At 32.5% G+C, this 13,968-nt stretch overlaps 1 protein-coding gene across 1 annotated transcript in view; it reads left to right on the plus strand.

Annotated features, from left to right (window-relative positions):
- The window catches only part of LOC144858900 (nitric oxide synthase-like protein), a 67,024-nt gene extending 54,728 nt beyond the window's left edge, over window positions 1–12,296 (plus strand). Inside the window, exons 15-24 of the mRNA XM_078715040.1 lie at window positions 615–789; window positions 1,046–1,269; window positions 1,687–1,880; window positions 2,084–2,253; window positions 2,768–2,978; window positions 3,531–3,609; window positions 4,155–4,434; window positions 5,446–5,637; window positions 8,115–8,264; window positions 8,841–12,296. Of these exons, the coding sequence (XP_078571166.1) occupies window positions 615–789; window positions 1,046–1,269; window positions 1,687–1,880; window positions 2,084–2,253; window positions 2,768–2,978; window positions 3,531–3,609; window positions 4,155–4,434; window positions 5,446–5,637; window positions 8,115–8,264; window positions 8,841–8,873 (1,708 nt within the window). The 3' untranslated portion in view covers window positions 8,874–12,296. The remainder of the gene's footprint in view (window positions 1–614; window positions 790–1,045; window positions 1,270–1,686; window positions 1,881–2,083; window positions 2,254–2,767; window positions 2,979–3,530; window positions 3,610–4,154; window positions 4,435–5,445; window positions 5,638–8,114; window positions 8,265–8,840) is intronic.
- The last annotated feature ends 1,672 nt before the right edge of the window (window positions 12,297–13,968 follow it).

Consider the following 13,968-nt stretch of genomic DNA (forward strand, 5'->3'; position numbering starts at 1 on the left):
TATGCAATAAGTTTACCTTCTGAAGAACTGTGATGACATTTTTTAACATTATTGGTTTTCAAAAACGTTTGATAGATATTATTATATAGAATAAATTATTGCATTTTATCTTTAATATATCTAACTCAAGCTTATTGTTTTTTTTTTATATTGTGTTCTTCTTTGTTTGAGTGGCTTAAGGTCCGTTTATACTAGGACACTAACGAACAACGATAGATGCATGCATAATTTCTACAGAAGACAAAAGAAATAAAATCTCAAGACATACTACAGTATGATCTCCGCGTGAAATCCAATAGCGCCGCCTGTTATTTTGCTTGGATTTGGCCGGCATACAAAGCAAGATAAAACAATACTGCAATTTCATTCGTTGAAATATAGACTGCTATATGTAAACTGCCACCTTGTTAAATTACAGCACTGTCAATCTTTCAAAACAAGAAATATTATTATTATATTATAAACATTATACACAATAAATATAAATAAATAAATTATATTCTATAGGCCTAATCTGTCATAATGTTTGTTTCGCGTCGTAACTTAAGTAATTCACAAAAAAGGACAACTATCTATTTTGTTCATAAAATATTTAATGTTTTGTTGAATTTCAGATATTCTGTGTTCGGACTGGGCTCTACTGCCTATCCTAACTTTTGTGCCTTTGCACGGGCACTGGACAGTCTACTCGGAGAAGTTGGAGGAGAGCGTATTTGTGAGATAGGAGAAGGTGACGAGCTTTGTGGACAAGAACAGAGTTTTAAAAAGTGGGCAGGAGAAGTTTTTAAGGTACAAGTAATAGAGAGAAATGGGAAACATATGTCTTGTTTCGGATATAAAATCATAATAAACCGTTGGCGGCAATATTTCATATGTTTATAAACAGGATCTTGCTGTAATGCAAAAACGATTCCTGGCAACAACAAAACAATTAAAATTGCATCAAATTTTTTTAGAAGAGCAAAGAAAACAATTTATAGGTTACTTGATTCGAATCGCTCTGTTGGATTTGCTTTCTTCAACACTACCTGTGCCTTCTTTACAGAGTGCCTGCGATACATTTGGTACTGGTGAGGGAGTCAACATAAGTGAGGCTGCGTCTGTGTTAAATGCCAACGATGGATCCTGGTCTCCCGCTCGTTATCGAGTCGTTGCCAGTGAAACCAAAACAGCCGGAGAATTATGTGAAGAACTCTCCAAGGTTCACAGTCGACAGATATCACCGTGTAAACTTATCTCCAGGAAAAACTTACAAGCAAAAGACTCCAGGTGTGTGAAATATATTACCTTTCAAGAACCAATGGTAGGCCTACATCATGGTTTACTACTCTTAGTTTAGTTTAAAATTTTTCGAGTGCGCTTCTGCTGCTTATCATTATAATGTACGGTATATCAGCTGATCCTCGCGTCACGTTTAGAACCGATAGTACACACGTGTCATTGTTGTAGAGAATACTCAAAATTATACTGATACTTTAAACATAAAGGACTTGCAACAACCATAAGATCAAAGAACAATCCCATTCGCTAGCCTATACTAAAGCACTCCATTCATTCAAACAATTAATCTCTTTGAGAAATGTGTCCATTTTCTTAATTACATTTTTGTTTATTCATTTTTCTTCGTGAAGACTTTTTATTTCTAACTTGTTGTATTTATTCAATAAATAATTTGGTTATTTTCAGCCGTTCTACTATCCTGGTTAAAATGGATACCCAAGGGGCTTCAGAATTGCTTTACGAGCCAGGAGATCATGCGGCTATTTTCCCTGCCAATGAAGACCAGTTAGTAAATCGCATTCTAGCCAAAGTGGACGATACCACATCCCACGACGATATTGTCGTTGCCGAATTCCTAGAGGAAAGACAGACAGCTTTAGGTAATTGTTGTAAAAGTTGTACTTAGGCCTACATTATTTCAATATTAAACTTGCGAGATAATTTATAAAAATCTGTAGGCCTATATAATCCAAACCAACTTTTTGTTAGATTAATACATTTATTTCTTTAAAGACAACTTTTTACATGCTGAATATTTTTCGTTTAATATGGTAATCTTATCGTATTTTATTATTCAATTTAGGTAAAATTAAAAATTGGAGTCCAATAAGCAAAATCCCACCGTGCTCATTAGTTCGAGCTCTGAAACACTTCTTTGATATTACAACACCGCCCTCTCCTGCTTTCCTGCGACTTCTTAGTACAATAGCAACAGATGAAAAAGAGAAAGACATATTGAGCACACTTGGGAAGGTAAAAAAATCAACTTGTTTTTTATCCTCAACATCATCATTCATCAGTTATGCACCTCATCTTGCCACATGACGCTTTCCACTATTTTATGCCATTTCCTCTATGGGGGAGGAAGGATTTGTGTTTTTTTTTGTGTTTTTTTTTGTTTCCTCCCTCTTTTTCTTCTTCTTTTCCTTCTTGTTCTTCTCCTTTTTCTTCTTCTTTTTCTTCTTTTCCTTGTTCTTCTTCTTCTTGTTCTTCTCCTTTTTCTTATTTTTTCTTCTTTTCCTTCTTGTTCTTCATTTTTCTTCTTCTTCTCCTTCCGTTTTTCATGCTCAAGCAATATCACTATCTTCAGTGTTTATTACAGTATACTGTATAGAGAAGATAAATAAGAGTGATTAGAAAATATGTTTGTAAAAAGAAAAGTAATCTAAATTCTATACACACTATTCACTATAACATTAGGGCCTAAATTGACTATTATTACATTGTATTCGTAAGTATGATATAATATTTGTTCGTGTACCAATAGGGCGCACAGGAGTACGATGATTGGAAATTCAATAACATGCCCAACTTGGCCGAGATATTGGAACAGTTTTCATCAATAAAACTCCCCGCTAGTTTCTTGTTAACTCAACTACCAGTTTTGAAGCCTAGATACTACTCAATAAGCTCCAGTCTTGGTTTACACCAGGGGCAGATACACGCTACGGTAGCGGTGGTATCATATGTCATCAAGGGTACGTATAGGCCTACTGCAGTATGTGATAATTTCAGAAGATCGCAAAAGATAGATTGGCTCGCTCTAATATGCATACGCTTAGCTACGCCAAACTCCCGGTTTATAAGTCATGGTAAATCTCAAAGTTTATGCGCCGATCTTCTTAAAGTGCAAAAGAAGTTTCTTTATTCACGTAGTGCCGGTGTGCCAACGTTCGGTGTTTCCAAATCTTGAAATCAAACTCACCTTACCTGCGAATGTTTTTTTTTACATGATTAGAAATTAATTACATCTAATTGCATTACAAATGAGCGTAAACCATTGTTAAAATAAATCAACGTCGTATGGAATCTAATTAACAATTAGCGTATTACCATGCTGCATTGATTGGGCGTTACGATTGTGATATGCGCCTACGCGTTTCGCATCATTGATTACATTACGCTACGATCATCTGCTAACTAAGTGTGGGATGCCAACATTATTTAACTTTGTGCGTTAGTAAATCATGTCCCAAAGCAAACATTGACAACATTTTGTTGACTTGATGACATAATCACTCTATTCACAGGTAATCATCACAATGGTGTCTGCTCCACGTGGTTGAATAGCTTAAAGGAAGGCGATGTAATTCCTAATTTTATCCGTTCGTAAGTAATACAGAATTTGAACGTTTAAAAAAAGGCAATCTAATGTAGTAGATTCTCTACTAAAAATAATGTTTAACCAGTTTTTGTATAGCACGTAGACACAATTATTTAAGTGTTTAAACTATATTCGGTGGGTAAGATAACAACATACTCTTATAATTGTCCGTCGATGATTTTTGTCGGAAAATAAAAGAATATCCGTAGGCCTATATATGTATTTCGGGCAGTCATGTTTATCTCGTGAATAATTGTTTTAAGCCTGAAATCCATGGTTTAAATGCGGTGAGGCTAAAATGATACTAAATGTATACTAAAGCTCTATCTACACTAAAAACATTTATGTGAAAAAAATGTGATGTGCCCATATGGACACGACAACGTCATATAACTACTATATTTGGACACATCCCACTTTTTTTTCAAACTAATTTGATAGTGTAGACAGAGCTTAAGGTTCTTTGTGTGAATGTGGGTTTTAGAGCACGGTTCCAGTAAACATAAATAGTGTAGGCCTATAACTACTAAAATTCTATTCGTTTTGATAGTGCTCCAGCGTTCCATTTGCCAGAGGATAAGTCCGTACCGATCATCATGGTTGGACCTGGAACAGGAATCGCACCGTTCAGAAGCTTTTGGCAGCAAAGGTACTTCGAGATGAAGTTTAAAGGAAAGGAATCTGTGAAATTTGGTGATATCTACTTGGTGTTTGGATGTCGCCATTCAACTACAGATAACATATACAAAGAGGAGAAAGCTGAAGCTCTCAAAGACGGCGTACTTAAGGAGGTTTTAACCGCATTATCACGTGAGCCAGGACAAGATAAGGTACCCGGATTCATTCTATCTTAAATGATTAAATTTTCCTAATCCATCTTAAAATTATTTCTTTTTTTTTTCAATAATCATCTAAGTATAATTTGTTTTCTTTTACTTAATGCGAACATCTCCTTTACTTAATGTGAACATTTCTTTACTTAATGTGAACATTTCTTTTACTTAATGTGAACATTTCTTTACTTAATGTAAACATCTCTTTAACTTAATGTGAACATTTCTTTTCTTAATGTGAACATCTCTTTATTTTATGTAAACATTTCTTTTACTTAATGTGAACATTTTCTTACTGAATGTAAACATTTCTTTTACTTATTGTAAACATTTCTTTTACATACTTGTAAACATTTATTTTACATACTTGTAAACATTTATTTCTCAGAATGACTTAATTAGTTACCACCCGTTACTCGTGGCATATGTAACTCATGCCGATTTCGAACTCTTTACCTCATGTTAGGTTCATTTTCTTCGATTCATCCGATCCTAGTCAAAGCGACGCCAAAGCTTTTGGTACTTTAAAAAAAAAATAAATGTTTACAAAATAGATACAAAATGATTTATTTATTCATCGATTCGACTCTTTGATGTTGCGTCATACAGAGGCAGATTTGCATGTTTGATAATGTTTATAATAATCATGTTTGCTTTAAATTGATTGGTCGTTATTACTGATAATTGGTGTTTGATATATCCATCAATGACAAAAACAACCAGCGTTGCACATAGCGCCCCTGTCTCGTTTTATCTAAAAAACAAAACTTTAGTTTAACTTGACTCTCGTTTTCCCCATTATTCTGTTTCGGGAAGTTTCGTTAGTAAATTTGTTTGTTTTTTTTCGATAAGCATAAGAATCTTGATTTTAGGTTTTGCTATTTTTTGTTGCTATATGTTGCATGTCCTCTATTGTCATTTTATATTGTTGTTTTGCTCAGCGTTGAACTTAAATAGATAAAAGAAATTTATATAAAATAATGCGTATTTTTCTATTTTATCCCATAGAAATATGTTCAACATGTATTAAAAGATAGAGAACGCGATGTATTTGATTTAGTTAATAAACACAAAGGGCACATTTACGTTTGTGGAGATGTTTCCATGGCCGAGGATGTATGCAAGTCACTGGAAAGTATCGTTCAACGTCAAGGCAAAATGACAAGTGAACAAGCTAAGGAATACGTCAGTCGGATGAAGGTACTATATAAATTGTATTTATTTCTCTAAATACCGTAAATACTCTAATTAAATTTACATTATAAAACAACCTCTCCAACACATCCACCGCCTCCTCTGTGCCACCTAACCCCCATCTCATCCGTTCCACTTAACACATCCCCCGTACAACTCAACCAACCTCCTCGTAAAACTTTACCTCGCCCTCTCCCTACGTTTAACAATTTTGTGTGTGTAAAAAAGTCACTCAACTAAAAAAAGAGTTGCGGTAGCTGAGAAAGTCATGGGTTTAACTTCCGATAAGAATGTCTCCCAGTCCACCCAACTGTATAAATAAGCGTTGGTTACTAGGGAGGAACATGGCGGCGTGAAAATGAACTAGACTAGCACAATTTCTAAGAGTCCATTCACTTAGATCGGACTAACCTTTACCTTTACAAGAGGAGCCTTAATCATTTTGTATTCAACATGTGTTTATCATATAATATATATGTCAGTGACATGCAGTATATACACACATTAGCAGCAATAATTATAAGTTTCAAATAAGTTTGATTAATTCAATTTTAATCAAATTGGTATTATATGGGGATCATCGTTTCATACATTAAACATCATTATTCTAGGTTTAATTAATTAACTACAGCTAAGCTGATACTCGCAGCATGTTTTGAAACTCCAAGCAATAAATAATCCAAAACACCAATGAATAGTCTAGTATTACAGGGTCTTAATTAGTTTTCTGAAGAATTGAGTGCTAGTCGATTAGTTACTGTGTAATGAATTGGAACTCTGTTTAACGTTAATGTTTTATTATATACAGAATTTGTAACTATAGTCTTCGGATAGAAAGTACACTACTTACAGATAAGACATCATGTCCAATCTCTATTATAACCAATATCAATTACTCTATCGTTATGTAGATCGCATATGAAAAGAATGGGTTCGAAACCTGTCTATATCATATTGTTGCTGATATCCTTACTATCACGTTGCCTTGTAATGTTGATGTAAAGATGTGCAAATGGTTTACTAGGTTATTCGATAAAGTAGGAGATCGTCCCCGGTGTGCCGATGGTTCTCGAGCACCCAATTCTCCGTACTGTATATAAATTTCTACAGTATCATAGGAGAATTCGGTTCAGCATCATATACGTGTTTTTCATTTATCGCATAGTACCGTAACCTAACCTTTCATCTAACCTAACATAACACAGGTACCCCATTTGGTACACAGGAATGCTGTATTATCGAATTTTCCCATGATACTGATCAAATATTGTCGTATGTGAAGATACCTTAGCACTAAGAATCGGGTACGGGGATGATATTAATAGAAATAGATACGTAAGTTACATGACATTAATGTGTGAATAGATCTGGTGTTCACGACATAAAAAGAGAACAAATTAATCAAAAGACTTTATATAGATTATCAATTCGTCGTGTCCTGCAATTATGACAATTGTAGCTGTGGGACAAAGCATGCGCATAATAGAGATTAGAAACTAAATGAGTTTATGTAATAGATTATTTCAATTTTTGTCTGTGAAATAATGTGATTAAACCAGCAAATAGTAAATTAATCAAAAATCGGTACTCTATAGAGATCATCAAGGCATCCAACTCTCATGCAATTAGGGCTGCGGGATAAAGCATGCACAGATAGAGCTTAACACTGAATTTCGTAGAATATTCTATACTATTAAGACTTCATCTTACATAAAATTCATTAATTTATCATCAACTTGTTTTTATTCTTCCGAGTGCCAATGTTATTATTTCAATATGTTCTTTTGCTGAAAACGATACAAATAATATCTGCAATTGTCAGCCAGTTCTCTACAGACTTAACTTTAACTAAATTGGTTGTCAAAATTCCTGTCCATTAAGTTGCATATTGCTTTTCCAATTTCAATTCAATTTATTCATTTTATGACAAAGTAAAAATATAAACCTTTACAAAGTATAGAAAATCCCAAATGATTATAACATTGTATCTTATTACGTAAAAACATACCATAAATTATGATATAATATAACAAAAAATATATTCCCTTGTCAATGTTAAGTCTAATCACTAACATTGTTAAAATGAAACAAACGTTTGGTCACGTGTCATTTAAAACAACTTCTTGGAAAAAATCTAATCAATGTGTAAATTATTTTATATAAATTTTCCTAATAAAAAAACAACTGTTCATTTTCGAATTGCATGATCTCAAACTGGCAGTGTTGTTTTATGTTTTTTTTTGTAATTATTATTTTAAGTATTCATTATTAGAGTTTACTAATTTTATGAAGTATCATAACTACTTCCAACCACATATTTTGATTGACCTATATATTATTATTATTATTATTCGTAAGTAATACAAAAAACAAGGATTTTTAATTACCAGTTATAATTTTTCGTATTTAAAAACGAACATAAACGATATGATGTGTAACTTTCATAGAGATTGGTTTTTATCAACTATTTAATATCTTAACAGGACCAAGTTCGATACCATGAGGACATATTTGGAGTTACTTTAAACACACGCAAAGTGACAGAAGATACCAGGAAAGCAACAAGGAAGGCGTTGCTATCTGCGAGTAAACTCATCAATGTTGCTAAAAATTCATTAATTGGCAATAAAATGGTGAGTAAATCAAGCTGAGGATACACATGAAAAATAATGAATAATTCAACACATGTACTAACCAGCCTGTTGATACCAGTTACAACTAGTTTGGTATAAATAAACAAATACTACGATAGAGGGGTGACTAGTCATGCATGATGATGGGGCACACTAATCCCAACCAGTTCGAACTAGTTACAAGTAGTTTTGTTTAAAAAACACTTACAACAGAGCGGTGGCCAATCATACATGGGGGTATAATCTGAGTTTGTACGACTGGAATAATACAACACATGTGGTAATCCCAGCCAGTTCAAACTAGTTACAACTAGTTTTGTTTAAAAAACACAACAGAGCGGTGACTAATCATGCATGGGGGTATAATCTGAGTTTGTACAACTGGAATAATACAAAACATGTTAGTTACCAATCATGCATGGTGTATAATCTGAACTTGTAATACAGCCAAAAGATGACAAAACGATTTTCGATAATGGTAAGATAAGTGAGGAGTTATTGACATGATCTATGGAAGATAACCATGTCGTCTTTTAAACTAATAAATTATATTTTTGTTTTGTTATTATTATCTAGACACAACTCAGCAAGATTCCGGAGAAATCTTGAAGAACGCCGTTATCATCAGTTGATTTGCATTAAGTGATCGAAAGGGTTGTGTAATATGAGAGCAGACGTCACTGAAAGGTCAAAGGTTCAATAAAGAAGGTGTACCAAACTCATTTTCATTATATTTTATATCTTAAGCTTTCATTTGAGGAAAATAATATATTTAAGGTTTCTGTGAATAAAATGTTTAAGACTTTATAATGGTTATTACATTAAATATCTGGTGTTAAAAGTTGCAACCATTAGATAATAGGCCTGCATCAGCAATTTAGGTAACCAGATTCACTCGACACTGTACAGTAATTGCAATATTATATAATCTTTTGAATACTAAAAATATATCTGGAATTATACACTTGCGTACAGTTTCTTTATCATCGACTAAAAAATTAAGTGTTTATATAAAGATAAATGCAATATAGTAACACAGTGTTGTTTTTATTGATTGAACAATATAATATTGTATATTGTAATCTTTTCTGGAGACGAGATTTTCTAATAATAGAAAAATGTTTACCAGGCAAGAATGAAATTCACTCTTCCCTGGTTTAATGCATAACAAAGTTGTTTTCGGAATATTTTAAGCTCAATGTACTATAAGTTATATTATAAAGTTAAACTTTTAATTAATTTTTTCGCTTTATATTCCTATACGAGTGGCTTTGTGACGTCATTGATTTCCATCCAATGGGATGTGAATTATAGCGTATAGTTTCTGCTATACAATCTTGTGAGGTTTCATTATATAGAGTAATCTTGAAATTTACGTTTATGTACAAGTATGTATATGAACACGATTATACTCGTGTGGTGAAAAAATGTCGTAAGAGAAAAAATGGACATTACAAAATCACGTAATAAAATTCTATAGACTCGAAATTGACGAGGGAATAATCAAAATAAATTAAGAATAATGTCTGTTCATTATGCTTCATTTATTTTTCAAACTAGTAAGTAGTCTGTTGATTAATAAATAATGAAACATCTATATGTAGTGAACAATATTTTATAACACTAAGTTAAAAATATAATTTGCTTTTATATATTTCAAGATCTTTTCAAAGTAGGTAGTCAAAGTTAAGTTATTGTGTTATTATGTTTTGTTTTTGTTTTTCCTTTGAAACGACGATGACGACGACGGTTCTAATAATGTTGAAGTCAAAGGTAATATTGATTGAAATTGAACGTTGACCGGTTATTTATACATTTTGTTTAAAAGTTGTTTTCATTTCTTGGCTTCCATGCCTATCATTTATAGGATATTGCTACCGTGTTGCCTCTAAGTTAATTTTATCGACCGTTTTTTTTTTTGGCGAGACAAACTATATCTTATTACTACGAACAAAATACACATTGTCCAAAATCGCGCCTCATAGGCCTACCACTTGTTGAGGTACCATCCAACTTGAGAGAGACACAAATGATGTCCTACGTTATCTTCAGAAACACGTTGGAGATATCTGTTAAAGAGGTTGTGTTTTTTTTCCATACGCAGTAAATTATAATATTCTAGGTCAGCCGATATTTCATTATATTTTCAATTTAAGAAAATGCGTATATTTTTCCATATTTTGTTGTCGCATCAGTTTGATTTTTTTTTTATGAATGAATGTAATTAATTGCCTTAAAATACTTATTATACCAAATTTAAATATATAGGCTAATGAAAAATCTTTATAATTGTATGTAAGTGATTCAGAATGTATTAAAATAATATAGAATAAGGTAAAATATATTATGAGAGAGGTAAGATTTCATTATTAGCAACAGTATAATAGTGTTTATTTGTTTATACAATGTAAAGTTAACAATTATAACATAAATGTATCATTGCTATGTTTTTATATTGCGTATGTTGACCTAGTTAAATACTGTAGGACAATTAAGCATAATAATATTAGCTCGTTGTGAATGACAATAATACAAAATGCAGTGTAGTAATCTTGTCTTAAAACTCTTGTATTTAATGAATACTAAATGGTAGTGTGAGATTGAAGAGTCATTATCATAATCTAACTACATTCTCATTTGTGCATATTTATTACAAAATCTCTCATTTATGTACGTTTCGGTTTTTAGTTAACGATCAAAAACAGTGTGAATTACTCGAAAATACACATTTAGTAACACCTACCTGTGCATTATAAACTCTCCGTGTAGTTCAAGGAATTATATAAATCGGAGATTCTAGTCTGTTTAGTCTCTTAAACTAAAACGAAAACAAACTTTCGTATTTTAAACCAATTTTAAGTAAATAAAAGAGCCGTTATTGTAGCATTCTTGAAAAGATGTGGTGGGAGAGCTCTATTATCCATGTCTGTCAAAAGGGGCTGATGTAGTGTAAATTCTCAGCCACGTTGACCTGTGTTCCCCCACACCCTTATAGCTTATAGCAACAATTTAGGGGAGGGAGAAACTGTATTGCGAGTTATAGATGTATCTTCGTCATAAACGCTGTGCACATGTCACTCTAGCCTACCCTGGTCATATAACAAATTAAAACTGCTAAAGTCAAAATGTAAGATACATATTAAATGATAATGTAAAATCTTCTACATAAATATATTCATTTAATGTATTTAATGTAAGGTATTATAATACTGGAAATGTACAATAACGAAAGCAGCATTTCGGTAATATGGCCTATTAAAATGAATACACATAACAAAAAAGAATAGATACAATGTACCCACTTTTATAATTTTTAATATAAGTAATGTGTTGTTAATAAACGTCAACATTAATATATATATATATATAAATAGGCACTTTTTACGTTTAATTCATAATGTTGTTTTCAGTTGGTTATTGTTTTTTTATAACACAGTTTTAACTATTTTACAAAGAAATAATACATAGTGTAACGTTAAGATTTTTATATAATGTGTTCAAAGTTGTATTACGAATAATTGTTGAATTAAGGCTTAAGTTAAGTAACTCATATTAATTATATAAATAAGGTTTAATGATTATTCACTTCGAATGAATGCTTTAAAATACAATAATAAACGTTTTAGAAATCAAATTTGAGGTAAGGCCTAATATCCCTGGGTCTACGGTAGCCGATCACTCCGGCCACCATTCATTCCGGCCGTCGTGTCAGTTTTGCGCAATGTTATGCACTCCGGCCTACAACTTATTAACATATAATTAGTACCAGTTACATCCTTTAAGATGCTGATCAAATATTTAATTTCAATTAAATAATTATTATTAGTGAATTGTATCAATATAGGTCAATAATAGGTTCTTCTTAAGAAAGTTCAGTAATCTATGATATTAGATAGTATGTAATGCTAATCTGTTGATTCAGTTATGCAATCGAGACCGTATGCGGCGCTCTTCTGTTTAACCCATCATGCATTTCGCGTCATTTGTTGTTATGAAAACGTTATTTCTTCCGGTTGGTAAGTCTCTTTGTTTCAGTTAGCTTATTTAAATTCTAAAGAATATATCTAAATAATACATATGTGAATTCTATGACAATAAAATATGGTGTATGACGAGAATGTAATTTGACAATTTTGTTTACACAGTATGTTAGGAATTGTGATGTAAGTCTGTAAGATTGAAATATTTTGGTTAAATAATCACTCCATTTGAAAAGGAATAACACCAGAGAGCTTACGTATAGGCCTACAATCCAGTCATGCGCAACAACACGAGGTGCTTAGTCAAGACGATAGTACACCTTGATGTTACTGCGCATGACTGGACCATACAGGCAAAGTTACTCTTTGAAAAGTTGATGATTGTAGCATGTAGGAAATAAGTCAGCCACGAGTGTAGTAGGCCTAAGTAATTACGTTTAAACTGAGTGATTAATTGTAAGGAGTTTTAATTGCATTTCAGTCATGAAGACCAAAAAAAGAGGTTTTTTTGTTATACACATTTTAATACTCTTATTCTGTTTAAACTATGTTGATATTAGGCCGCCTGATTGTTTGGTGTGCACCAGGTCTATTGAAACTAGTCTGTTTAGATGTCTTATAGCAACTAGCAGTTCTTTTATTACGTCTAATACATGAAATGTCAAGTTCAGTCATCTCTGACACCAAATTAGAAATTAACTAGATAAGAATGTTTCAGAAAATATCTAGTATTACTTATGTATGTATTTTTAAGACACATTTTATGCACTGTTATTAAAGAAGATTACGTTTTGAGTAGTGGACATTAAACGCACACCATAGTCGAGTAACGTACTGGTTATGCATCTGTATCAGTCTTTTTGTTAAAGCATGACCTTTAATGTTAGAATCCGTTCCAAGTATATAAATATTTGCTTCGGTTGTATATGCAGCAGCTTACTTACAATTCATATTCATTATACTTTTCTATACGAGGATGTTGTGCGATACGCTTCATGTAGGCCTACAGGAGTAACTGTAACCACTAAGCGTTGTTCCCACTTGGACATACGCAAGTGAGTTGACCATTCACAAACGACAGTTCGGACATCGCGTCGTGATTGGACAAATTTTGCAGTGCCGCTTTTAAGTAATTGCGTTTCTTTCAAGTGGGAACAACGCTTAACAGTGCAGTATGCAATTGTTCTTTCATATTATTTGGAAATATGATTTTCGAAATGGGCTTCTTTCGAGATTATTTGCAAATCACAAAGAAGGGCTTCTTTTCGAGATGGGCTTTTTAAGCTCTGTCTACATGCACTGTCAAACTATTTTGACAACAAAATGTGATGTGCCACAGTATGGTGGTGATATGCTCAAATATGGTAGTGATATGACATAATCAAGTCCATATATCTTTGGCCGTATATCGATGTTCTATGTAGTATTCTAGATTTATTTCAGCAAACAAACAAGAAATTACCATAATGTTACAATGGCGACAAACGAGACCAATCATTCGTGCTTTTAAAACAAACAAACATACAACAAATTAATAATATCAAAAAAGTTGACATTTTTAAAATACAATTCCGAGATCTTCGTTTGATTGTGTAGTATGTTTCATTGCTAAATACAAACGAGGTCGACGCATATATACCATCTACAGTCTGAGGACAAACTTTTTTTTCTACGATGCAAAGTAGAAGATTTCAATCAATCTCGCGGTCTTTCAAACAATAATT

Source organism: Antedon bifida, chromosome 2, assembly GCF_963402885.1.
Source record: "Antedon bifida chromosome 2, ecAntBifi1.1, whole genome shotgun sequence".
Taxonomy (NCBI): domain Eukaryota; kingdom Metazoa; phylum Echinodermata; class Crinoidea; order Comatulida; family Antedonidae; genus Antedon; species Antedon bifida.